This window comes from Pezoporus flaviventris, unplaced genomic scaffold (genome assembly GCF_033815535.1).
Source record: "Pezoporus flaviventris isolate CSIRO_AGI_PZ_B2104156 unplaced genomic scaffold, CSIRO_AGI_Pfla_v1 ptg000176l, whole genome shotgun sequence".
Classification (NCBI taxonomy): Eukaryota; Metazoa; Chordata; class Aves; order Psittaciformes; family Psittacidae; genus Pezoporus; species Pezoporus flaviventris.
Window position 1 is genome coordinate 1343714 of NW_026892724.1, and position 27143 is coordinate 1370856.

Here is a 27143-nt window from a genome sequence, read left to right on the forward strand (position 1 = left end):
CTCCGGGGCACCGGCGGGAGCGGGGTATGGCTGCCGGGGCAAGGGCAGCGCTCTCCATTGGAACGGAGCACCCAAAGGGGCTCAAAGCACGGACTGACCCCACTGCTGGCATGCGGCGGCGTTAGCGGGTGAAGGTGGAGGAAGCAGTACCCAGGAAGCACGAGACGCACCCGACTGGATCCCTTTCACGTCAACAGATTCTCCAAGAGCAGCCAAACAACGGAACACCAAAGGGCAGCAGAGCTGCTCTGCAGCGGTGGGGGGATGCAGAGGAAGCCCCCACACGCTCCCTGCCCTTGACAAACAGCTGCCCCCCAGCCTCAAGCAGCCTTTCTCCACAGTCAGCAGTAACAACTCCAATCACACTCTTCACGTAGCAACCATACACTCAAAGTTGACTGCACTGAGCTCTATCACACCACTTAGCAAGTGAAGATAACAGAGTGGAATTTTATTCCTTTATTGATAAATGCTTTCCAGACTTTCCAAACTGGACTGCTGAGTTTAAAACCAAAACCACAAAATACTTCCAACCTAAAATCCCAGGCATCCTCCTCAGAAGACACAAAGGGTAGCTCTGTTCTGGCCACAACGGAGAAGCTTGCGAGCCCAGTTCTGGTTTGGGAGATCTACAGCTTCAGACCTGGCTTTTTAAATAAGACCTTAAAGATTAATTTACAAAATGCAATAAACTATGTGATAGGATGCATGGCATTGAGATCTGCAGGACAGGGAGGAGCCTCCAAACATCTTCAGCTGATGGCTACAAAGGGGCTATTTGGCTTCTTTGCATCCTAGAAGAAAAGGGGCAGAGGTTACCCACAGCCAGCACACCTCAATCCAGAGAGCCAAGCTCCCCACAGCACAAGCCATGTATCATACAGCTCCAACATGAGCTTATTATATTAATATTTAATACATGTGTTAAAGTATACTTTAAGTGACTCCAATATCATTTGCAAGGTGTGGAAAGGCTGTTAACAGCTGTGGAAAATACCCATTTCTGATCATCTGACAAGAAACTCTTAATTCCTTAACAGAGGAGCTAGCAACTGGAGCCACTGAGGAAGGGAGGGAAGTACCATTCTGCACCCCTGTGAGCTGGGACATCTGACCACAGCAGCATCACAAAAAGAACTGAAGCTGTCAATTCTAGACAACCCACAGAAAAATGGATCATTAAAGCAAGAAGAGGCATTCAAATAATCAAAAACCTTATTAGGGTTAAACAGGAGCCAGCTCCAAACACAGGAGATGGCATTTGCCTGCACAGACCCATGCAGTGAAAGGACATTTCCAACACCACCACCTTAATACACACTGTAGGCAGATGATTGTCAGGCTAAGGAACAGGCATGAACACACTGTGTTGACCTCAGAGTCACTGAAGCATCTTGTGTCTCTTTTTATTTCCCAGATTAGCAGCTTCACAAGACTCAATATGTTAATCCTTCCTTGACGTGTCAACTGCTAGGAACATGTCAGGGACTTACCATCTTTCTGATGCTTAATGAAAGTAAGATTTCTGAGGAGTATTTCTAAAGCTTCCACAAAATAAGGATTACATTGGGGGAAAAAACACATCAGGGAGTTGGGTTGAGCTGGATTTTATTAAAGAATGGAGTAAACTCAGACAAGTGCTGCCCATGGGTCTCCAGCCTGGCTGCATTCACAAACCATCACACTTTATTCCCTCCGATGTGGAAGCTTTTAAGTGAGTTTGAGGACAGAGACACTCACCAGTCTTCCCGGTTTAAGAGGTAGCAGCAACCACGCCCACCTTCTGGGCAGCTTCCTTCTTGGCTTGGTGAGCCTGCAGCACTGCAACGGCCTCCTCCACCTCAGGAGACAATTCAGGCATGAGAGCAGCTCTCCTGAGCAGAGCTCCCCACCCCACCTAACAGAACAAGCCATCTACCTTGGACCGGAGGGACTCCGGAGACTCTAGCATGTGCAGCAGCTCTGAGTTGTCAATCTCTAGTAGCATTCCTGTGATCTTCCCTGCCAGGCTGGGGTGCATAGCTTGGATCAGAGGGAACAAACGTTCTCCTGGGGGTTACAAAAGAAGGGAGCTCAGACAGCTAAGTTTCAATTACAAAGTCATCTTTGAAACCTGATGAGTTTCCCTTACCCAGCATCTGTTTCTGCTCCTGGGGGGGGGGCAGCAGCCAGCATGGAGGCGGTCAGTGGCTCCTGTCCTTGCACATGGACTGCAGGCTGAGGTGCCTATGGAAGGGCAGACATGAGGGTTCTGAATCAGGTACTAGGCTGATTGCTTCACATTTAGAGACAATCAGACAACATCCATTCCCTCCTTCAAAAACACAACCTTTGTCAAGCCTATAGCAGACTGATGTTTCAGGAAAGGACAGGCAAGGTGCCCTTGGTTCACAAACATGCTCCCTTCCAAGTTGTGAACTCAGTGTCACACATGGGCACTGTAAGTATCTTGCAGACACTGGATCAAAAAAACATTGCAACTGAGAAAGAGCAACATCCACACCTGCTTTTTTTTACTACACAGGTTTGTGGGAAAAGCAAACTGACCAATGACCCCCGAGAGAGAATGGGACAAAGAGGTTGGAGAACAAATGGCTGCAAAATGGGAAAGCAAAGAACCAAGAAAAACACCCTTACAGCAAATCTGGGTGGAAAACGGTTTGCAAGTACAAGGCAGGTGAAACAACTGCCTCTGGCAAAGGTACAACCACCAGGTTTTTGAATTCCAAATCACGATGCTTGTCTGGGTTATAAAAGTAGCTTCAGGTTTCTGCAGAAACACTTGAGATGCACATAAACCCTGCTGGACTGCAGCGAGTGGAGAGAGTCCCCAGGCCAGCCCCTCATGGTACCTGCAGGGGCTGCACAGCCGGGTGCGGGCTGCGGACACTGGAGGCGTATTTGTAGGGAGGAACTGCTCTGGGAGCCGGGGCAGCCACGGGCGGGCGAGGGGCCAAGCTCTGTGCTGCAGCGCCCACTCCTGCAAGAGAGGAAGAGACCAGATCTACAGACACCTGCAGCAATGTGCAAGTTAGGATGCCTGCTGTTAACTGCTGAAGCCAAACTACGCTCAGGAGAACTTCTTTAGGAATCAGTCTGCAAAATGCAACTGGCTACTTCAGGGGAACGAGCTATTCTCCCTGAGAGTAACCCAGGGATTCCACATGTGGCACTTCAGGTACTTTCTAAACTATTCACGGGTATAGAATTTTTAGATGTTCTACTCTGAAAATGATATCCATAACTTAGAGCCTTCTTTTTTTCCTCTTTGAGTGGTAAATGTTGCAGAGGTGTAGGAAAGAGATCCAAACCAGTGGAGAACAACCCATCTGGATTTCCATTGCTGTGCACCAACTGCCCCCAGACCTGCAATGCACAGCGAGCAATAGGGAAGACTCAGGTGCTGTCTCTGCCCATTGAGTCTAATGGTCTTTGGTTATCTGTATCTGACAACCATCTTTGGAAGCAGAAGTCAGATCTCGAGAGCATCCTCGCCCCTCACAGACAAGGGGAGAGCCTGGAAGCAGACACCTTACCAACTCGCTGGGCAGCGGCAGGGAGGCCACGAGAGGCCGGGGCATTGCCAGCAGGGGCCAGGTGGCGCAGTGCTGGCCGTGGTCCAGACTGGCGCATGGCATTTGGCATTCCCTGGAAGCCTAATGGAAGAAATGAGGGGAAATCCTCAAAACAGAACCGACTGGCAAGTCAGGACAGTCAGCTACAGGAAGCAGGTTGGGGTTGTGTACACCAAGGAGAGCATGCGCGTTGGTCTTGTTGGAAAGTACAGCCAAAAAGGTCATACAGCCAAAAATGTTTCTCTCACCTTGAGGTCTTCCTCCTTGCTGCCAGCGTGGGTTGGGTCTCATCTGTGCCATTTGATTGGGTGCATAATAAGTGGGTCTGCTCTGAGCCTGAAGATAGATTAGACAAGCTCAGAGACAACACCTAAGTGAGTAGCAAACACTGCTCACAACATGTTTTTGGCAGCTGTTGCCAGGACTCAACACTCAAGTCACCTTAGGCAGTGAAGTCACAGAATTAACTCCACTGCCTGCACCCCTCATTAGGAGTTACTTGTTTATAGGCGCAGAAAGGCTCAGTGACATTACTGCAGCTGAACCACCACAGCTCCAAGGCGTTCAAAATCCACACTAGCTCAGCTTACCTGGGGCACAGCAGGCATGAAATAGCCCCCAGCAGCAGGCTGGAACTGGTTAATGATTGTGTTGGCAGGCAGGGCTCTCATCCCAGCGATGCGCTGCATGTACTGGTTGGTCAGATGGGCCTTTCGCTCCTCTTTCCTTTGGGCAAGTGCCACATACAACGGCTTTGAGCCCACAATTCGCCCGTTCATCTCTGTCACAGCTTTTGTGGCTTCCTCTGGAGAGGAAAAGCAGACAAAGCCAAACCCTTTGCTCCGTCCATCTTCCAGCATCACCTGCAGTAAAGATCAATTGCTAGTGGAGCACCAGAACAAGAACTTAAGCTACGAACCCACGTTTTAACACATCACATTTCGGGCAGGTTGGATGTAACTGTTGCAGAGGTGTAGAGGCAGGTACCCACTGAGAAGTCACCTGCCTGGATTTACTTTGCCTTTCTGTACGCACCATGTGTCCCCAGGCCCACACTGAGCAGTAAGGAATGGGAAAGATTTGGTGCAAGCTCTAAAGGAAAATGCCATGTCATGCTTACTGGGAGTCACCTTCAACGAGCACTTTTCCCACTTCCTGCCTCCTCTTTTGATGAGGGAATGAAGCAATTTTTCAGTAAGATCCCACCAAGACCCAAAGCCCACATGTTCTCAGGATCACAATGATCAGGGAACAGAAGAACTGCCCTTCAATTCCAGGTCAGATACAGTTCCTTCTTCAGGCTTTAAAATCCAAATAGCCCCCAAGCCCACAATACCTTGGCACTTGTTATTGAGCCAAAAGGTGAGAATTCCTTCCTCAGTTTTTCATCATCTATGGTGTCATCTAGGTTTTTAATATATAGATTAACACCCTAGAAGGGAGAGAACAATGAGGCATTCATAACATCAAAGAAAAACATTGACTGTTAGCATCCATCTGCCAGAGCTGTAATTTATCTGAAACACTCTTTTTAGCATCGTGTTCCCTTCATACCACCCAAAGCTGAAATAGATGTTGCAAAGGCGTAGAGACAAGTCCCACTGTGGTGAAAGGGAGCTTGTCTGGATTTCCTCTGCTTTTCTGTTGCATCATGTATCCCCAGTTCAGCACTGTATCTCATGACCTGGGAAAGATCTGATGCAATCTCTGACATGACCCAGTTTTGCCATAGTGACAACAGTAGAGGGTTTTGCTGTCTCTCATCCTTCTATGTAACCCCACTGAAAGCAAAGGAGACTGGCTGCTTTCTCATGTCCTCCTACACACTTGCATTGCCTAGACTAGGCCCTGATTCCCCTTTGTCCCCAGATACCTTTACATTTTAACTCCTAGGATCTGTCACAGGACAACGTCTACTTTGCCAACAGACTGAAAATGGTGCCTTAATTCAGGAGAGGAACAGACAATTCACCTGGTACCGGCTGAGTCTCTCTTGTTTTAGCTGTTCAAACCTCCGTTTCAGCTCTGCCTGGCGCTCAACCTTCTTTTGTGCTCGGCCTACAAACACCATCTTCCCATTGATGTCCTTCCCATTCATTTCTTCTACTGCCTGGACAGAGGGGTCAAGAGGAAACTGTCAAGTGCTAAAGCGAGACAGCAACTATTCCTGTTGAAAACAGGGCTGTCCAAAGCTCACACTGTATCACTGCCCTTTGGGCAATAAACCAAGGCTGACCCTTTATCTTTGCACTGTGTAATAACAGGCTAATTACAGACAAGCTGAAGGGATCAGGAGAGCCCACACTGACACCACCACTCTACCTGCAGGACTAATGCAACTTGGGAATTTATCCCCATCTCTTCTTGAAATTAAGGCCAAATTTTAGTAAGCCTGCTGCTCTGAGAAGACCACTTCTAAGCAATGTTCTCACTCTAGATGCTTCCCCCTTCAAACCCTGCACTGTAATATTTCTTCAGCACTTAATGTTCTTGATTATAGCGCTATATTCTGTGTGGATCTAGGAAGCTGGAAAAACGCCAAGTTACCATTTAATGTCAAGCTAGTAAGGTGCAAAAGGCTTCTAAGTTCCCAAACCTGGAAGAGGTTATGCCTGAGGCAGAGTTTTCTCTCATTTTCACATTCTCCCCTTATAAACCAAGTTTTTCTTCTCTGAAGATACCCAAGCAGCATAAAAACCAGTCATACCTTGTTAGCATCTTCATGCTTTTCAAAGCTTACAAAGCCAAAGCCTTTGGATTTTCCAGTGGGGTCTGTCATCACTTTAACACTCAGAGTTTTACCTGTTACCAAGGGACATGGTTAGTAAAATATCACAGAACTATTTCAAGACTAAACTCTCAGCCCCCCGTCTCTCATCTCCTCATCAGCCACTGCCTCCTGTCTAACACTTGGCACAACTAGTACCCACACATCAACTCTTTATGTTCCTCAGCTTCCAAGCGACCCAGGCAGAACTAGACACTGGTCCTGTTAAACTGCCAGGGGTCATGAAATTCACAGCCGCATTAGAGGTGTTTCTGAATTTACCGTATTTGCTGAAGAGCTCCTTTAGTCTTTCATCATCCATGTCATCCCCAAAGTTTTTGATATAAACATTGGTGAATTCCTTTGCTTTGGCTCCCAACTCAGCCTCCCGTTCTTTACGAGACTTGAATCTCCCAACAAATCTGTAAGAAAGAAGGAAAAGCCCAGTAAGCAACTTGTTCTCAAGACTGCAAAAAGCAATGTGTGACTTGCAGCGAGGCAAAAAATGAGTGTGTAGTAGAAGCTGGGCATAGGGACAAGAGTGACAGCAGAAGAGAAGGACAAACAGGCCACAGACCAACTGGAAAAATCACCTGTCCTACAGTTGGCCAGGAACGCCTACCCAGCTCTGCCGTGGAGAGTACTGGCCACAGAAACCCACCCCAGCCCACTAGTGAAGAGGCAGCAAATCAAGGCTTGGTCAGGGAAACCCACCAGGCCCATGATGGAGGGGTAGCAGGCCATGGCTTGGGCAGGGTCACTCACCAGCCCTGTAGTGGAGAGGTAGCAGGCCAAGGCTTGGGGCCAGGAGAACCAGTGCCTTGTGTGTCCCTGTTAATACCGAGATGCATCCCGGGTCATGCGCTCGCTGGTGCTGCTGGCTGTGACACTCACACTTTGCGGTCGTTCAGCAGCATGCCGTTCATCTTCTCGATGGCTCTGTCTGCAGCATCCTGTGTCTCAAAGTGCACAAACGCGTAGCCCTTAGAGCCATTCTCATCACACACCACCTACGTGGAAGGAGAACAGAATGTCAGTTCTATGTTTTCTGCCTCTGTCACACTCAGACACAGCACATAGAAATCGGTTACTGCCAAGGAGCAGCTGTAGGAAGACATTATCTGTGTTTCACACTTGTGCACTTCATGACCCGATCTGAGGTAACTTCAGCAAACCCTGAGCTTTTGGTCATCTCTGTCTTTACAGACTCCACTCCTCACTTGGTGAAAGGTGTCCCTTTTGCTTCCTACACTGGACGTGTCTGATCACGTCACCGCTAGAACAGAATGGGACAAAGCAACCACATCTCACCTTGCAGGACAAAATATTCCCAAACGCTGAGAATGTGTCATAAAGTGCCTTGTTATCAATGGATTTGTCCAGGTTCTTAATGAAGACATTCCCAACCCCTGACTTCCTCAAGGAGGGGTCCCTCTGAGACCACATGATGCGAATGGGTTTTCCTTTGATCACATCAAAATTCATGGTATCTAGAGCACGCTCAGCTGCAAGAGAAGTCAAGAACAGATTTCTGTGGTTTGTTAAAGAATAAAGGCTTCCATCACGGGGGTGATCATTCCCTCTGAATTCTATTCAGCTCATGGAGGCATTTGGTGACCAATTCCAATGACTTTTTAACTCAGTGTTTCAAGGGAGGTCTTTGCAGCACAGTCGTTAGACATCTTTAAGTGTGGAATAGGCTTAATAGACTTTTAAATCTGTATTAATGTTTTAACAACCACAGCAAAATGAATGTCAAAATGCTTGGGATTTATCAGTTAGTCTTAACTATTATAAAGGTAAATTGCTCCACCCAAAGAAGGAAAGTAAATACAGGAAACCCTGGGGAAAAAGGGAAGCAACAAAAGCGACTGTTTGGCTTGGTTGCTTCTCACAAAGCTCACATCCACCCGCACTCATCTCTATGAGGAGAAAAGGATCATCTCCCCATCGCATCAGGGTGAGCATGCATGAACACGTGGCTGGCTGAAGAAGGCATGAGGCAGCTTCTGACTTATGTGGCCAAAAAAAGATTCCTAAGTTGCTCAATCTGAAGATGACAGCAAAAGTGGACAAAACTCGGGGGTGGGGGGGAACCTATAACCTGATCTGATGAACAGGGAAGTAATGATCTAAACTCAACAACCCCAGCACCGTCATTCTAACCTACACTGAAACCCCCTCCACGATTCTATTTCTGCTGCCTACTGCTATATTAAAAGGATCATTACGTACACACATCAGGATCCTGTTCATAAAATTGAGATGCTTGGGACTCTTCTGTGCCAGAAAACACTCCCAGCATGGAGCGAGCAGAGAAAACGACAGACTGTTAATCCCCAGCATGAAGCGGGAAAAGAGAGGGATATACATGCATTAAAATCAAGGAATATTAACAAGGCAGAACCTGAGTTTTCCAGATTTGTTTGGCTCAGTTCTTCCAAGTCACCTTCACCCAGAGAGAATTGCTGATTAGCTTTCAGGAGCAGGAAATTCAAGGAAAATGGCAGTTCAAACACTTTCTTTCACGTGACTCTGTTGGTGCAGCCAGAGCTGCACTACTCAGCATTTCACAAAACTAGCTCTAGGAACCCCAATGGGACATGGCCTACAAAAGCCTCCTGCACTCCCTATCCCAAAATCAACTTTCTGCTAATGCACGGAAGTTTCCCAGAATGATTCAAGTGCTTTGAAATGTTCTTCTTGCTGCTTTTTAAACTGAAGTGGTGCTATTGCTATTTTCCCCACGTACACCTTCACACATACGCCCAGCTGGGAGGCAAGCTCTGCTGGACTTCATCCCTGAGGCAGTCAGGAAAAATAAAAGAAGGAGGGAAGTTATACTAGCAAGGACTCTAGCAGCTCTGTTCAGTGCAAGGTGTTAAATGCAACTAACCGCAATGCTAAAATGATTCCTCAGCTACTACTCTGAGTCAGTGCAAGTGCAAGTGAGGTCCTTCCTGCAGCCCACTCCTAAGAGGCACTTCAGCAGGCAGCTCAGTCCAGCTTGTCAAATTTGGCAGTGGTTATTTATAGCAGGGAGCAGTCCTGCAGAAGCATGTGTTGGCAAGGACACAAACTACTTGAATATACCATTTGCAGCAGAAACAGGGTTCCTGCTGAAAGGTGACAAGCAGATGTAGCAGTGACACAGAACCAGAAGGACCTGTGAAACACTGCAGCAACCACCAAGATACAGCCTAGTTGTAAACTACTCCCAGTTCTTTAGAGGTTTCTCATCACATACTTAAGCACATACTATTGCCCTGCTCTTTCAATAGCTTGCTAGTATCGCACTCTATTATTATAGTCCACCTAAAATTCACTCAGACACTTCTTGTGAGCATGGGTGCAAGAAAGCTCTGGATGATCTGAGGAAGGTCTGTCATACCCACAGGTGGAAATGCAATCACATTACACCAGGACCTAAGAAAACCTGTAAAGGATCAGCATGAATTATGTGGCTGACTCACACCAAGCTCATCTGATTCATTTCCTTAATCTGAGCAAACACCTTCTCATTTTTTTTCTATTTAAGCCACGAAGTTTCAGCCATTTCAGTTCCTGTATCTTTCTCTCCCACTGGTTCCTGTCATCCTTCCAACGGACTCAACTGCAACTCATACAGAACGTTATACATTCTCTTAACCTCTTTCAGGCTTCCTTTTCATTCCTCTTCCACAGCCTTCTAGCTAGGGAAAGCACATGAACACTCCTTGCAGTTTGCCTGAGGCCTCAAAGTCATTAATCTGCCTTAGAGGCTCCCTGCTGCAGAGCTAACACAATGCTGGAATTAGCAGCTGTGGTTGAGCAACATGAACACAGATAACCACAGGCACAGCCCAAGATTCACCCATGAGAAACTCTGCACAGGGACAGGCTTAAATCTCTTGGTTGCTGGAGTCAGAAGAAAACACTGCTGGCAATGAAGCCCTCAGCTCTCCCCTTACATTGTCTTCCCCTCTGAGACAAAAACTTTATCCATACACTTGCACACCTTGCTGCTTCAGAGCTATTTATCTCACCCCAGCTCTGGGTTCTGTCTTGGCTTGGAAAACATTGTTTTCTCTGTACTTCCAGAACAGCTTATCTCTGGAGCCATATTAAAGTTTCTCTGCTTCATTATCTGAGTTGTCATGTCATGAGTGCCATTATTATGAAACCCTGGAATGCAATTAACCTGCATGAGGAAGCTGTGAAAAAGGAAATTCAGCTTTTCTTTCAAACGAAATGAGTTTTTCTTTCCCTTCTTCACAGTCAAAACCAATAAACATTAACAACTACAGCTGAGCCTGAACCAGCCAGACCTTTGAAGCTTAATCTGCCTATCACAGTACAACAGGTTCAGTGTTCAGCATTCACTGGTTACTACACCAAAGAAGTTCAGTTGAAAACAGCAGAGCTTCTTTTCACTAAAAATAACCTCTTTGCAGAGACTACACCAGTGAGACAACGCACAGCCCCTGCCAGGGTCAAGCATCTCTCCATCAGCTAACAAAAACAAAGGAAACAAGCAGCTTTGAGGCAATTCAGAGACAGGAACTCTGGAAGTACAGAGTGTGTTCAGGATGTAACAGTGTGAGCTCCTGGTGGCCTCACATCATGGGAGAGAGTTCTGGCTCCATGACTTGCTCGGTGGCCTTTCTCTAGACGTAAGGCCAGAGATCTGTTTGCCACACTAAAAAGTGATCCCTTGTTTTCTTCAGATTTAAAAGCACTCCTCCTTCCACAAAAGGCTGGGGAAATGCAAGCTATCATACAGCAAATTCTTTAACACCTATTGCCACTTGAAGCATACTAACAATGCGTCCACAAGAACTTCCCTACAATTTTTCAGAGCACAAAGCTTCCCAACTACTTTAAGTGGGATTTTGTAGCATCTCCTGTCACCCATAAATCAAAACAGATCCCTTCCCGTGCTATGCAACACCCCACACCTCCTCACAGATTCAGTTAAATGAAGCCCAAATGCAACTCTGATTATGTATTCCTGGAAGAAAACACAGATCCCTCCTGCAGGAACCTTTAATCATCCCTATTCCTGCATTTGGCAACAGAAATTCTGCTCTTCATATTCAAGTGTGTTTCAGGGAGCCCACAGTACCCCACCACCTTTCCAAAGCTATCTGTGTACGTTTTCCTGCATCACATTCAGTACAGCAGCTGGTTTTCACTTCGGCAAAGTAACACACACTGCAGTTTGCCAGCAGAAGAAATCAGGAGCATTTCACAAGAGATCTCTTCATCAGGGCAGGAGGAGCTTGAGTATTTCTCCTTGCCCACATTAACTATATGATTAGGTTGAAATCTCTTGACCTTCTAAGACCCAGCAGTAACAGGACACCACTTTGCTGAAGTATCACTTCAAGCACTGGGACTTCCTAAAATGTCTGCTGCCTCACCAGGAGGCCTGAATGATGCAACCTCACTCTAAAATCCTGCCTATTACCATAAAAGATTACCTTGAAATGCATTGGAAAGCCACCATATCCTCAGATTTGTATGAGGTGAAGAACTTTCCTGCTAAGGCATGCACACCACTCTTCCCTTTTAACATATGTATTATACAGGTCTTGTCTACTTTAAGAGACCTTTATCTAGACTTTTGCATCCCATTTCCCCAACAGTCCTCTAATCTGAACTCAGAACTCTTTTTTGGCTTTATTTCTGCTCCTTGCTTTTCTTTCTTTTATCCTGCAAAATGAGATCATAGCCTAAACACAGGCAGGATAACTGTACCATTGCCTGAACAGCACATGAACCTCCTGAGGTGGTTTTCTAACAGGGAGTCAGAGCAGACAGGCCCAGCAGATCACATAATCAGGCTCTAAGGTTCTTTCCCTCTGAGTTTTATAACAAATACATTGCTTAGCCTGAAAAAAAAAGCACTTCTGAGAGTTCCATGAATGAGTAATTATGCACTGGAGTGGAAAGCAGCTTTTCATCAGCCTGGCAAGAAAAAAAGATCAGAAGTGCTGGATCAGATCCGCCTGCATCCCAAAGCAAGGCCATGCAGAAGGTACTCTGACCTGAGAGAAGATGGAACCTAGGATGGCACATCATCACAACAGACTAAGTAAAATCCAAGCATTTCTCAACCCCAGAGGCTCTGCTAGCCTGCAGGCATACAACTTGAGTATCATTCCTGTTATTCAATATATCTACACAATACTTTGATCCAAAGTCAATGAACCTGTGCCACAGACAGACCACGCCGCTGTTGGTAAAAATGTAAAGCAAGAGAAGCTACTACAGCCTAAAAGGAAGTTTACTTGCTGCTGAAGTCTGTGCTGCCGTGAATCGATGCTGAATTCAAAGGAAAAGTTCACTCTCATCTGTCCTTTGGATGTCTCCATCACATGCAGATACTGCTAGGTGACAGCACAGAGCAATAAACTTGCACCAGTCAACAAGCAAAGGCTCTGAAAACTAGGGCAGAAAATGCTGACCCATTTTTCTTAAAGATGTGTTCCAAAGTGACCTCTTCTGTCCCATCTTTCACATGCTCCTGCTGCCTCAGCTCTACAATACTTATGTGAGCAGGAACCAACTTAAGGTATGAAAAAAAGTCTGGCAAGAGCAAATCAACATATGAGACATGCATGTGAGACAGCCTGGTTTCCCCCACACTGAACAATGCATCTTCTTTCACATTAATGCAGGAATACCACTTCCCAGACTGGGAGACCCATCCAGCTGCTTGCTGCGCACACCAACTTGGAGTCCACCAGATCTCCTAAATATTAAATTGGGTTGAGTGGGCAGCCAGAGGCTGAACTAAGCATTCAGCCAAGACTGACTACTCTCAACTTTTTTCACTAGGACTGACTGCACAGAGATGCACACAAATAGCCCAAACCTATGTGAAAACAAATATGGGAACACAGTGGAGATTATTCTCCTATGTGAAAAACAAATCCAAGTCTTTAAAGTTTAATATAGTCGCACTTATAGATAGGTCTACATAGAAATAGATTTCTATCTAAAATAGGTAGAAATTTCTACCTGGAATAGAAATAGAAAATTTCTACCTAGAATAGACAAATGGGTCTACCCATCAGAGGTGTTACCAAGATGTGCATCTTGCAGACACACACCAAGCAGTAAAAAAAATTCCAGCTTGAGTCACTAGCAAGTTACTTACCCTGTAACGTTTTAATAGTGACAGACACCAACAGAAGTGTGAATGAGCAAACAAGAAGTGAATAAAAGCAAAGGAAAGAAGCCACAGATGCGGCTGCACATCTCACTTACCATCCGCCGGCTGCTGGAAGTTAACATAGGCATAGCCGAGGGACCGCCGGGTGATCATGTCCCTGCACACCCGGATGGAGAGGACGGGCCCGGCGGGGCTGAACTTCTCGTAGAGCATGGCCTCGGTGACATCGGGGTGCAGGTCACCCACGTACAGCGACGCCATCGGGTAACTGCTGGCAGCCGCGTTCATCTTCCCCCACCACGTGCGCCCAGCGGGGAACTCACTCGAGCCTTGGGGCTTCTTGAAGTGGAGCTTTTGGTAAATATTTAAACTGGGGGGGGGGGCGGACGGACTCAAAAACCTGATTTAAAGCCTCGCTAAGCCGGGGCCTGCAGACACTGCCCGGGAGAGGGGGGGGTGGCAGGAGGGGACAGAGCGGCTGAGGGGGGGCACAGAGGCCTGGAAACCAGAGAGGAACTAAGTTAAGCCTCCAGGAGGGCAGGGTTCGGGTATGAAGCCAAAACCCACACGCAGCCTCCTGCGCCTTCCCACCGACAGCCCTTGGGCTAAACCCGCCTCGACCTCCCTTAAACCCACGCCCCTTGTTTCACTTGAAGAGCCTGATGTAACCCCAGCTCTCCACAGCGGAGGCCGTTTGGTTTTCTGAGGTAAAAAAAAAGGCAAAAATTAGGAACACGCCCCCTCTATGCACTATATATTGATACTAACCTTTCATTTACAGTTAAATCTCCTCCGCTGGGGTTGTATTTATATATATATATATATATAGAACAGAGCGGCTCCGCCGGGGCAGCACGCAGCGCGGCGGCCGGAGGGAGCGGAGCGGGCCGCAGCAGCCGCAGCCGCTCTCGCCCGGAGCCCCGGCTCCTCCCCGTGCCCCCCCCCACCCCTTCCCCCGGCCCTGCCCCGCGGCGGCGCCGGGCCCGACACCGACTCACGCGCAGCGGCCCGGCAAGCGGAGAGAGCGGAACGCCCTGCGGCCGCCCCTTTATAGCCGCCACCGGGGCCCGGCGGGGAGCGACCCCGCGGCCTGCGCGCCGCCGCCGCCCGCTGCAGCGACCCCAGCGGGGGGGAGGACCGCAGCGCGCCCGGCCTGAGGCGGGGCGGGGCGGGGCGGGGCCAGCCCGCGCTGAGGGGGCTCGCGGGTGCCGGCCGCCATTTTGGGGTGGGCGCTGGGCTACCCTCATGAGGGACATGGCGGCCCCGCGGCATCGCTCTGCAGTCACCTTCGCTCCTGTGGCATTCCTTGTGTGCCACAGGACAGGCTGCGCTTCCGTTTATTTCCAGTGCAGGAATCCCTTGGGGAAGTTCTGTCCCCTCACGGTGAACACTTAACCCTCAGTGCTATGCTGCTGGAGGCCGGGTGCTCTGCTTCAGACCCCAGCCCCTCACAACGGCCACCTTCCCCTCTCGGGGGTGTCCGCCTCGCCCCAGCCAGCGACCAGCCCAAGAAATAAACACAACAGCTGCTTAATAGAATGGTTTGGGTTGGAAAGGACCTGATTGTCCTCCAGCTCCAACCCCTGCCACAGGCAGGGACCCCTTCCACTAGAGCAGCTTGCTCCAAGCCCCTGTGTCCAACCTGGCCTTGAACACTGCCAGGGATGGGGCAGCCACAGCTTCTCTGGGCACCCTGTGCCAGTGCCTCAGCACCCTCACAGGGAAGAACTTCCTTATCTCCAACCTGAACTTGCCCTGTTTCAGTCTGAACCCATCACCCCTTGTCCCGTTGCTCCAGTCTCTGATGCAGAACCCCTCTCCAGCATCCTTGTAGCCCCCCTCAGACACTGGAAGCTGCTGTCCCCATGCAGCCAAACAGCCCCAATGTCCTCAGCCTGGCTTCATAATCCTTCAGATCTCTGTGGCTGTCACAGAAAGCAGCCCCCGGGCGGTGTTTGGAGGCAGCAGTGCAGGTTTATAGCTCAGGCCATGTCCTGACCCCATGGCCCCTTGAGCAATACCAAAGCCTTGTCCCTGCTCAGCGCTTGATTGAGGGTGAAATCCTGCATGGGGGGACACGCACCCACAGCCACAGCACCGTGAAGGGTGAGCTTGGGGGTGTTTCCCATCCCATCCCCTGCATGCCGATGTCTCACAGGGCAGCTCAATCCCACCACCAGACAGGACAGTGTTGGCTGATGGGGACAAGGAGCAGGATGAGCAGAGGAAGACACCAAGGAAGCAAACAGCTCCTCTGGGATGATTTTTGTCTCTGCTTCAAGCTGCGGTGTTGGAGGTGTGGATGGCAGGGAGATGAGCGGCCGTGGCTGGAGCTCTTCCCACAGCCTCCTCCTCTCCAGAGCATCAGTGTGAGCTCCTGCACCAACTCCCATCAGGGGCTGCCCTGGCGCAGGACCGAGGGTCCCTGTGGAAAACTCGCTCTTCCAGGGTGAGGGTTGAACAGCTCCGAGCACTGAATAAATCACAGCATCATCTACTGCAAAAAGGGAGGGATTCCCCCCTCCCCTGCACTGTCCCACAGCTTCATCCTCATGGGATCCAGCTCTGAGGAGACCCGGAATGATCTGTTTCCAGCATCTTCAGCAGAGCGTGAGGATGCAGCAGCATGGGATTTGGTGATTCATCAACGACCTTTGGGCACATGGATGTCCTCTTAAGGGGGACTAGGAAAGTCTGCAGAGGCTGGTCTGCTGTGACTTCTTGATTCTACATGACCTTGCCTTTAATATGCTTTAAAAGTGGGAGATGACATAATATAAGGGATATGACACCTATCCCTTCATTACAGTGGAATAATGGAGAATAACAAAATAAAAAGCAACAATAGCAAAGCAAATTGTACTATTCTGCACTATTTTTGGTCCAGGTTATTTTCTTCAGATGCAAATCATCCTTCTCCTGAGCTGATCTTCCCAGCGGTGCTGGGATGCAACACTGTTGGGATCACACTTGGTCCTCCACAGCCCAGCATCTCCTGAGCTGTGAAACCCCAGGCTGAGACAAGCGGCTTGGCTGTGGCAGGAGTTTGGAGTAGCTAAAGACAAAACACAGCTTTGGCTGCAAGGCCCTGCTGTGGCTACGCTGAGAATGGCTTTTATTTGAACCATCATTGACATTCGCATCCCCTCCCAGGGGACACCATGCAGACAACTGTGTCCTCTCTCTTAGCACAAAGTGATGACCTGGGGGTATCCTCTGCTGACGAGGGCCCAAAACTGCCCCAGGGACCCCACTCCTCTTGGTACCCTCAACACAAGAGGGCAGCTGCCCCCGATGACCAACAGGAGCCTCCCAGTTTGCCCTCTCAAGACCTTCAGCCGTGCCTAGAGTGAAGGTTTTGATGTCTTCATCTTGCCCGTGTGTCCCCATCGATGATGCTGTGTGAGAGCCATCACCCTCGCAAGCCGCTCTGCTCCCGTGTATGTGAACGGTGCCTCATCCCTGCCGGTCCTCACGAGACAGCATCCGGTTTTCAACGCGGGTGGCAAGATTTCGACCAAACCCTGACCCTGCTTTGGGAATTCTCCTCCTGAGCCTTGGCATTTCACCAGCAGAGGGCAGGCCGGGATTGCACCACGAGTGGAAGAAGGCTGGCAGGAGGGAGCCGGCACCCGCAGCGGGCAGGAGCACCAGGTAAGCACCGTTTGCCATGCAGGGGAATTCGGGAGAGCCCGACCCGCCCTGCACAACAGAACTCCTGCAGCCTGGAAGTGGCCTGGTGCCCTCCGAGCAGCAGCAAAGGCTGGCTCGTCAGGACCCTGTTTCATGCCAGCCTCGCCGCTGTGGGAGCTGGAGCCGTGCTCCAGAGCGCTGCATGCCACGGGGCCAGCCCACACATTCCCATAGGCCTCTTCATTATGTTTTCCTTTGCCTGAAGAACAAGGATGAAGAGAGTGCACGGAGAGTTTGGGGATTTCCCCTACAGGGTAGATCAAAAGTTGCCAGGATGTGTTAGAGCAGACGTTTAGGCTGAAGAAGACCCTGGGAAAAAAAATTAAGCTCCAGTCCCGGGCTACTGCTCTAATCACCATGGTGCTGTGGGGAGAAAACCCCACGGGCCTGAACCCATGCCCTCCCACCCGCTCCGGCTCCCGTTTGATCAGCAGAGATCAGGAAGTGGTTTTGTTCCAGTGCCTCTGTTTTGGTTTAGCAGCGCAGCCCGCGGGGCTGGTCTGTGCCTGCCTCCCACAGCGAGGGCAATTCCGCTGCTCTCCCCAGCCAAGGCCACACCAGAGCACTGAGCTCCCACCACTGCCTCCAGCCGGGTCAGGGCAGCCCAGGCACCAGCAGGACAACCCGGCATCAATGGCCCTATTATTGCTCTTGAAGTTTCTCTCCCCTTCCAGACGGATGCTACATTACTCCATCACAGCTGCAGTTGCTCCCTTCCAGCAATTCCCAACACAGCACTTAAGGCAGGGATTTATGGGCGGTTTTGAAAGGCATTTTGGAGTGAGAAGGAGTTATGGGAAAGGAAGTCGAATTCCCACCATTCCCCACAAAATTCTCCCAGCATCTTTCACGAGAAGGATCATTTGCTGGTCTTTTCCTCAAGACAGAGCAGCTCTCAGCTGTGGCTCTTTGTTCAGCCCAAAGCATTTCCCAACAGCAAGATGCAGCCGGGGTTATTCTGCTCCTGCTTGCAAAGGCTCAGGAGGCTGAGGCGCCTGGCTGCCGGGCTCCACCAGACCCCATTTGGCCACTGATATTTCTGTAGATGCTGCTAAATGAAATCATTCCTTCTCAACCCACAGATGGCTGCCAGTCTGAGTGCAAGTGCTGCTGCCTCTCCGGCTAAGTCTGACTCACAGAATGGTTTGCAAAGTCAAAAGTCAGGGGACCAGAGGGCAGCAGCTATAAAATGACCAGCAGGGACAAGCCCCACCTCACCTTCTCTGAAGCTTTTAAGGAACACAAGCTCACCTGCTGCAGAAGGAGCAGGCCAGATGAGCAGAACAGAGTCACATCAACACTACATTCACAACCAGGACAGGGGTTTCAAAGACTTTATTTGACACCTTTGCTGGATGTCACAGCTCGTGAATCTAACAGCTCTCCACAGTGTAAAGTGAGGCTGGGCTACTTGCTGTGAGCTCGAGTGTGCCGACCAGCTGCAGGAACAACTGGGGTCCATGAGGACCTCCTCTGGCTTCGTTAACAAGGAATACGCTGTTCCTGGCACTTCAGGACAAGGGCGGGGAGAAGCAGCCGAGGCTTTTCTGTGTGTTGTGTGATGACTTCCATCAAAACAACTGGGAGGCACTCACTTCCCAAACAATAGCAGATAGACACATTGCCATGCACATGACAGATGCAATCTGCAGGAAGGCAAACACCAGCTCATCCACAGTCTAACCAGCTGCTGCGTGTTTGACCTGAGGCATGGGGAGAGCCGCTCCCATTCAAGAGAGAACTCCCTCTTTATTTTCTTTCCACTGACCTCTCCATACTTTTCCTTCTTTTATTGTCACAGTGCTGTAGAGGGGGGTGAGACTCCTTGGCACGGGCATGCAACTGGGTCCAGGCTATTCTGCTTGTGCATCCCAGCAAGTCAAGGCACAGATGCAGGAGCAGGGGCTGCTCAGACAAGTAGGAGCACTGAGACTTCCTGTCCTGGACACTACGGGAGTTCAGGATGTGGCATAGGAGCAGGGTGGCCCCTGTGCCTTTCTGCTTAGAGGAGAGGAGGGGAGGACCACTGGAGGAGCAGCATCTGCTGTGTCAGTTACCTTGGGGCACGCAGGCCAAGGCAGAAAAATCTCCTGGGACTCGGGACAAGTGCAGCCCCAGGGCTTGCCAAGGTTTGCAGTGAAACCTCAGTGGGCTTTGGTCCTGGCCCAGGGAGAGGAATGAGCAATGTGAGACCAAAACACAGTGCTGAAGAAAACAGGAGGAAAGCCTGGGGGGGTGCAGGGCTAAGAGAGAACAAGGGAGGCACTTCAAATGCAGGCCCTTCTGACCCATTCTCCCCCTTTGCAGTCACAGCTGTTCAGCAGGGGATGGAGGAGATACTGGCAAAGGGAAAGGCCTTTTCTTCTCACTTTGGCCATCAGCGCCTTCCCCTCCGTGACTGACATCCCTTTGAAATCCTCCGGCTCGTCTCTTCACACCTCAGTGCAGAGTGGGGGCTGCACAGGCCTGGCCGGCTGCTCCTGCATGGTTTGTGCAGGGAATCCGGCGGAATTCCAGCCCGGCTGTGGGAACAAGCTCTGTTAAGCTGTTGCCTCACTCCACCTTAAGGGCACATAAGTGGGGAAAGCTGTAATGCAGTGAGGAAAGCATGGGGATTAACAGGCAGGCAGTTCACTAAGGGAGCTGGGGGGGTTGTAGCTGGGGTGCCAGCAGTGCTGGGGATAAGGGAAGCACATTAGGTGCTGCAGCTGGGGGACACATCGCAGGGCAACGGCATAAGCAAGTCTGTCTGGCAGCTCAGGGCCCCCAGGGAAATAAAAGTATTTCAAGGCTAGCTCTTTTCCAAAGGGCTCTGCAGAGTGGTTTGCTGGAGGTGGAACAGGGCTGGGATCTGCATGTGCCCCTTCTGCTGTAGCTGGAAGGATCTGGGGGTAGCTGCGTGCAGACAGGTGTATCAAATTGTATGTGATTCCTGTTTGCTGGCATCATGAGGGAGAGAACGTGTGATGGTGAGGCAGGAAAGGTGGTGCGAGGAGAGAGGGAAGAGTAAAGAGGATTTTCTTTATGGATCCTTGGTTTTTGCAAAGCAGGAAAGATGCCTTTTCAGCTGAGTTTGTTCTTAGGCCTGTAGGCAATGAGTGCTGAAGAATTCCCGTCTCCAAATGGGAGGGTCAGAAAGCTCCGATTTCAGTCGCCCAGGAGCGGCAGATCCTCGATGTCCCAACCCTGATCCCAGGTCCCTGCGTGGCAGCGCCCAAGGCAGGAGGTGCTGTGTAAGCCGGTGGCATGGGGATGCCGGCGGAGGCTGGTGAGAAGAGGAACGTGGCGATTTGGCTGCTCTTGGATGAGCCCTCTCTCAATGCACCCGCTGGTGCTGGCATCCTGGGCACGGCTGCTACAGCTGCAGATGAGCCTGCACCCCGGGCCCTGCGGCTGGAAGAGCCCATCTTGCTGGCCAGGAAGCCTCGGCGGGATGGCAGCATGTCGCCGGGGACACGGCGAAGCGGGGCTGGTCTCACAGCAGGGCTGGGGTAAGCCAGGGAAGATGCAGTCAAAACAACCGGAGCGGGAGCAGCCTCCCTCCTGGGGATCTGCACGGGGCCAGCAGTGCTGTGGAGGAAGGACCACGGCCACGTCTGGATGGGCAGGAGCGAAGTGGCCACAGGCGAAGGCTCCATTTCTGCCACATAATTATTCAGGTGGGAGAGGAGGCGCAGCCGTATGGGGTCAGTGGCGTTTTGACCCTCAAGGATGCCCAGGTACCTGACAACTTCAGTGAGGCATTCGCGGAAGCCGATGCTCCTGTAATCCACGGCAAGAGCTCGAGCATCTAAGAAGCCTGTAGGGAGAGGAAGCAGTGAGAAGAAGTCCATGCGGAGCTCAGGAATGTGCTTGGATTTCACTACCCTCTCTAACACACTGTGTATTTCACTTGAGGCACTTTGCTGCCGGGTGATATTCCTGACACAGCCAGCCAAGTGGGTGTCCAGGACTGGACATTTGCATGCGTGAGAATAGCATCTGTGGTTATCTCATCGGGATAGAACTGCCAAGGTCATGAAGCCTCTTACTCCAGCATATGAGACAAGTAAGAGGTTTCATTAACTGTGCTCAGGAAGGAATTTTTCCTATTGGACTATCGCTGCTGGAGACAGGTCTGTGGGCCAGATGGGCACTGGGTCTTTGCAAATAGACCATCTCTGGTCCTGCAGACTGGTGGGACGCTGGGTCTCCCCATGCTCAGCTTAGCACCATTTTCCTCTGCCTAGGTCCCAATTTTTACCCTTCATTTAAGCACATATCCGGCTGAAGGACACGGGACAGTGGCAGACCAAAACCACTGGGCCAAGAAAGCTCAAAGCCACAGAAATTAACAGGATAAAATGCAACCCACGGCTGGTTTTTAGGCTTCAGCTCCCTACTTGCAGCTCCGTAAGACGATCAGCAATAAAGCAGAGAATGTCACAGCACTGAAGCGTTTGGACCACTTTGCTTGACGGGGTCTCTCGTGACAATACAGCCCTTTGTTGCAGTGCAGTCAAACTGAATATCTAAACAAATGTTCCAGACCAAGTTACAGCTCTGAACCAAAGCCTGGATGCCAGCAATGTCCCCAGCAAGCCAAAACCGGGTGGTAAGCAAGCCAGAGGCTTCTTTACTGGAGCTGTGATCTCCATCCTGTTAACTGGAACAGGACAGAGGGTCTGTACTGAGGTCTCAGTACAAATAAGACCTTTGTTGAATTTTGCACAGGGCTCCCTCTCTCTTCTTATAACAACCAAGAGACACACAAAAAGAGGAAGAGAGGGAAAAAAGCCTTGTTTATTTGCAGAGTCCCCATGCAGAATCCAGCCTCTGCAGGAAATGTATCCCAGGAGGAGGTAAAGAGCTCAATACCACTTTTCTGTGAGCAGAGCAGGACCAGGCACGACCCTGGCTGCACTGCTTTTAGCAGAGTGTGTGACAGTGACAGTGGTACCATCCCCATGGGTCTGTGGGATTGGCCATCCCATATACCACTGTCTGCCAAATGGATGCATGGAAACATCCCTCAAAGGGCATTTCCCTTGGGAAACAGACAGGGCAGCAGTCAGTTTGGTGCCGGCTGGTGTCAGCTGGGCACGCCAGCATCAAGATACTGCTTGGTGCCGAGGCTGAAGGGGAATTTCCCTTCCAGTTTTTGCCTTCACCTCACACACGTGCAGTTCTTACCTGCTCCTCCAGTAGCGTGAAGCATTTTTAAGTGATCTACTGTCATTTGTAGGATTTCTGCCTTCTCCAGCTTGGAAGACCCCTGTGTGTTGGGAGCAGGAAAAAGAGCACTTCATCATTTTATGGTCTGGGGTTTTGTGCCTCTCGGGAGCTGCCCAGTGACCACTCCCCTCCAAAACCTTCCTGAAGTCCAGAAGCACTCAGATGGAGCAAAGCATCCACCCAGAACACTGGCTCTGGTTTTTACATCCCTCCTAAGGTGCCCAGATGCAAATTGTAAAAGCCCATTTCTGGGCATCTTCATATCTGGTTTATCCAAAACACTTCCTGGATTGACTTTATCCTCCCCAGGGCTCCTGAATACTTGGGAATATTGTTTTGCCACCCACTTTCACCACCTACGTAGTCCCTGCAGTGATGATGATAAGACAGACAGCCCAGATGCGAAGAAAGGTGGGAATCAGGGACACACTCACCTGCTTCTCAAAGGCGGTGGGCACCAGGCGCCGCAGCTCCGAGAGGCTGCTGTTGATCCGGTCCCGGCGCCGCTTCTCAATGATCTGCAGGAGATTCCCAAGGGGAGAGAAGAAACCAGGGTCATTTATGGCCACAGCTTCACAGCTTGTTACCAGCTAAGGCAGGTTGGGAGAGGTGCTTAGAACAGGGCCATGTAAGTGGTTTTGGTGCAAAAACTGAGCACAGAAACCTTGACTGCTGTGATAACCACAGTGAAACAACGCTCCTCCATCCCATCCCCACCCTTTCCTGCCAAATTTGAGGCCAAACCTCCTCAAAGTAAGTCTCTGTGTGGCTGTGGGGAGAATTTCACAGGAGATAGAGCAGGAACACTGTGAAGTTCATTTTCCACTGTGTTCCCACAGTAAGGACGTGCCCACTGCATGCAGAGGATGTCACAGGGAGCCCTTGCAAACAACCTAGCTCCCCTGGGAGACATAGCACAACCACCCTGGGCAACATAAATGAGACTCACCCCTCTCCTCTTCTTCCTGGCTTGTATCTGAGATGTCGTAGTGGGAGACACAGACCTGGAAACATGGCTGGAAGGGAAGAAGAGGGATTCGTTTCTCATGCTAGCTGGAGAGGGACCTCTCTCGCACATGTGCTTTACACACGTTTGCCATCTGCAGTTTCCCCCCTCCCTGAATAATGTCTTCTGTGGTTCCCATCTCATTTTTACCCACAACACAGAGCTCAGGAATTGGGGATGGGGAGCCAAGCAGAGACTCAAATCCCACTCCAAGTCTCCCACCAGCCTGGGACAGATTTCTGCACCAAATTGTCCATCTGCTACCAGGCACTCGTCTCCTTCCATCTCAGCCAGTGCCGGCATCTCCATGGGGCTGGAAAAGTAGCGATCCAAGCTCTGGAGTCGTGGCCTTTTCCTTCTCCATGTGTGAATCTCCCAGCTCTCATGTCTGAGCCTGCCCTGTCTGCAGGGCTTTGCCTCTCGGAGCTGCGACAGCACCAGCGCATCCCCGAGCTCCCACCCAGGAGCAGCGAAGGGCTGGCTGCTCCTCAGGGTGAGGCTAACGGCAGAGTTTATGTGGTTTCTGAGGGCTTCCTGGAGAGTCACTTCACAAACCACAGGGTTTGGAATAGGCTGTGATGTTCTGAATGCACCAGGGATATTCTGCATAACCCCAAATCAGGCAGAGAGGAGCCAGGAGCTGGGCAGGGGAGCACCCAGCAGGAGGTGATGGGGCAGGGACCCTGCCTGCTGGCTGACAACTCTGCCCGAGGGACATGGGAGGAGCAGGCTAAGAAGGGCCCCCACAGACTGTCTTGTGCCTGGTGGGCACGGGTGAGGTTAGACACCAAAGGTCAGCACTAGACAGGCACAGGGAGACAAAGTTCAATCCCCGGGTGCCTGCAGAGGTGAAGACTCCACAACAATGGATAACCCGGCGTGGGAAACTCCTTGGAGCAAAGCCACTCCACTGCAGGGGAAGGCTGCCCAGGGCCACTTTCCATCTCAACAGGCAGGGTTTCTCCCTCTGGAAAGCTGGCCTGGTTTAGCACTGTTCCTGTGCCTTATGGAACCTGGTGCAGGGATGTTAACAGCAACCATAGCCAGCCTGGCGCTGAGGAGGGACCATCAGAGACATGCATCTGGGAAGGGGCATTTTAACAGGAGCCTATTAAAGATGTTTCTACATGGACGGAGCTGTCTGCACAGCAAGCCAAAAACCAGACCCAGCTCAGCCCATTAGAAATAGGTTCTGTTGGCTGCAGGCAAGGTGCTTTCAGGGCTGGTTTGACACACTCAGATGAAGTAACACATTCTTCACTCCCCTCCATAGGCAGCTGTCTGAATGCCTGCTGGGTGGGCTTTCCCTGGGCAGAGGTGCTGGCTGGCTCCAACAAGCACCAACATGTGTTGCCAACATACATAAGCACACATAGGATGAGCACGTATGATGTGAAAACGGGCTCTGGGGTCAGGTATTGTGCCAGGAGTCGGTATCGAAGCTGCCTGGGACACAGGAATGTGGAACGCTCACTCAAGGAGCTGTAACAGGGAGTTCTGAAACTCCTTGCAGAGCTGTTGAACGTGCCGCTCTCTGTGAGCTGCGGCTCCAGATGTGGATATAAAGACTGAGCTCACTGCAAAATATGCTTTCAAAATATGCTTGACAGATTTGAACCACATAAAAGACACCCTCACGATGTTCTGATGATTAGAATTGCTGTGTTGCTCTCTGCTCAATTTTATAACTTACAGCACAACTTTGGCTGTTGATTCAGAACAAGAAGCAAAACCCCAAAGAACCCAGCCCCATCAAAGCAGGAACAGCTCTTTTGGTGGTGTGTTGGTGTTGCACAAGCAGTGATATACACGTACACAAACACCAGCTCACAGCACTGCCTGGTTCCATGACAAGGTAAACGTCTTAGCAGCACCAGAGAGATCAATTCATTGTTAACCATTCACTGAAAGATGACAATCCCTCCATTCCATCCATCAGGATAGTGTAGACTCAGTGCTGCACTATTTCACATGCAGCAGGGAGGTAGCTTAAACATTGATGCGCTTGGAAGCTGCCTAAGGGGTCAGTGAATTGGTGCAGGACGTTACTTCTCAGACTCTGCTACGACTGCGTCGGCGAGAAGCAGACTCCTGAATTTAGCCCCATGAGAATGGTAACTTGGCACCGGGCAGGGCAACTTCTCTGCTTGGGATACCAAGCAGCAAAAGGGAATGAACTAACCTGGGGACTCACTGAACGAGAAGGGAGAGAGGGGGATACTTGGCTACTGAAACAAGAGTTCAAAAGCAGCTGGGTTTTTGGAGCAGAACAAGTCACAGCTCCCTTCCTTCATCGCCAGCACCGTCTGTGTGCTCAGAGCCCGGTCACGGCAGGCACAGCGTGAGAAGCCGAGCTGCTAGGGATGCCCTTTGCCAGGGGAGCTGGCAAAGCAGGAGGGCACGACCTGAGAACCATGCAGGGGTCCTGTGCTCGCTATTTCCTCACTATCTCCTCAAGCAGCAAAGCCCCAGAGCCGAACCCGCGGCTCAGCAGCGATGGGACGGAAACTGCGGTACTGGAAGCGCAGCTCAAAGCCGGGCAGCTCTCCCCGGCCGGGCTCCCTCTTAATTAAGATCAAAGCCCCAGCTGGTGCATTACAAATGCATCGCCAGAGCTGAAGCGTTTCTCATGCAAAACTTCCCGGATTCTTCCCCGCTCCCTGCGAGCCCGTGGATCGCTGGGGCTGCAGCAGCACCCGGTGGGCGCCTGTGCTCGGGGTGCTGCTGCCAAGGGAGCTCAGAGCTGCCCTTCTCCCCCCCCCCCCGCAGGGGAAAGCTTTTGCTCTGGCTTTAGCGAGGCGCTTCCTTGAGCTCAATCAGCTCGTAACAGCTTCGATACCTGCGTCGCGACGGGGCTTCCCCCGCCCGGTCTCCCCATACACGCAGGTTGGGGTGACCTGGTCCCCCCTGCCCTTCCTGTCCACGGCAGTACCAGCCCGGCCCGGCCCGGCCCGGCGGGGTTAACCGAGGTGAACGGAGCCGCCCTCCAGCCGTGCCCGCAGCCGTGCCCAGTGCTGGGACCCCCCCGCAAACTCCGCCGCCGACCCCGAGCCCTCACCGGTACTCCTCCTCCCGGCCCACGTCGATAGTGCCGTCCGACTCCGTGTCGGAGGAGCTCTCCTCGCACAACCGCTTCATGCTGCCGGCGGCACCGGACGGGCTCGGCTTGGCTGCCCTCAATCACCACCACCACCACCACCACCACCACCACCACCACCACCGCCGCCGCCGCCGCCGCCGCCGCCGTCCGTCCTCCCTCCTTCCTTCCTTCCTTCCTTCCTTCTCCCGCCGTCCTCGGGGCAGCGAGTGCAGCCGCAACCCGGTCTAACGCGGAGGAGCTGCTCAGGACCAACCCCTCCCCTGCCCGCCCTCCGCTTTCCACACCCTGCCGCGCCCCGGCCCCCCGGTGAACGGGTTAATGAGGCACCATCCGCCGGGAGTGACGGATTGCGCGGCCCAGGTTCCCAGGCCCCCCCTCCCGCCTCCTCCCGCTCGCTGGTCGAAATCCCAAGTCTTCCTGTAAAAGGAACAGTCTGTGTGAACCGTCTCATGTCCCCGCCGCCCCCCTTCCACCCGCCGCACGTTGGCCTCAGCCCCAGTTTAAAGGGACCAGTGACCTCACTGGCAACAGAAAACCGTGGGAAAGAGATGGGACTGATAAAGCCTTGAGTTGTTTCAGGGAAAAATCAACATCCAGCCCCACACGCACACACATGTCTGCCCCGCGCT

At 51.2% G+C, this 27143-nt stretch overlaps 2 protein-coding genes and 3 non-coding genes across 5 annotated transcripts; all 5 read right to left on the reverse strand.

The window, feature by feature from the left end:
* Positions 1–444: 444 nt before the first annotated feature.
* On the reverse strand, positions 445–14372 carry PABPC4 (poly(A) binding protein cytoplasmic 4). Its single transcript, XM_061440886.1, is given in 17 exon segments — positions 445–794; positions 1741–1840; positions 1919–2049; positions 2132–2159; positions 2161–2226; positions 2853–2980; positions 3537–3656; positions 3824–3911; positions 4166–4438; positions 4912–5007; positions 5548–5685; positions 6283–6377; positions 6625–6764; positions 7237–7352; positions 7654–7847; positions 13597–13852; positions 14270–14372. Coding segments are annotated over 15 exon segments (1893 nt in total). The 5' UTR covers positions 13790–13852; positions 14270–14372; the 3' UTR covers positions 445–794; positions 1741–1753.
* On the reverse strand, positions 3278–3404 carry LOC133261995 (small nucleolar RNA SNORA55). Its single transcript, XR_009741191.1, has one exon. It is a non-coding gene; the product is annotated as a small nucleolar RNA SNORA55 (small nucleolar RNA).
* On the reverse strand, positions 4534–4662 carry LOC133261993 (small nucleolar RNA SNORA55). The gene has a single exon (XR_009741189.1). It is a non-coding gene; the product is annotated as a small nucleolar RNA SNORA55 (small nucleolar RNA).
* On the reverse strand, positions 5146–5277 carry LOC133261994 (small nucleolar RNA SNORA55). Its single transcript, XR_009741190.1, has one exon. It is a non-coding gene; the product is annotated as a small nucleolar RNA SNORA55 (small nucleolar RNA).
* A 5058-nt stretch (positions 14373–19430) lies between the features above and the next one.
* HEYL (hes related family bHLH transcription factor with YRPW motif like) lies at positions 19431–26578 on the reverse strand. Its single transcript, XM_061480196.1, has 5 exons — positions 26473–26578; positions 23358–23424; positions 22843–22926; positions 22367–22448; positions 19431–20993 (listed from the first exon to the last, which is right to left on the reverse strand). Exons 1-5 carry the CDS (start codon positions 26550–26552, stop codon positions 20326–20328), a joined length of 981 nt encoding a protein of 326 aa, XP_061336180.1. The 5' UTR covers positions 26553–26578; the 3' UTR covers positions 19431–20325.
* Between the last annotated feature and the right edge of the window lie 565 nt (positions 26579–27143).

Excerpts from the sequence above, each read along its gene's own strand:
- HEYL (XM_061480196.1), bottom strand. The coding sequence starts at position 26,552 with ATGAAGCGGTTGTGCGAGGAGAGCTCCTCCGACACGGAGTCGGACGGC. Across the intron at positions 23,425-26,472 it reads GGCCGGGAGGAGGAGTACCG|CCATGTTTCCAGGTCTGTGT; the intron begins GTGAGGGCTCGG and ends CTTCCCTTCCAG. Across the intron at positions 20,994-22,366 it reads TCACGCTACTGGAGGAGCAG|GCTTCTTAGATGCTCGAGCT; the intron begins GTAAGAACTGCA and ends CTCTCCCTACAG.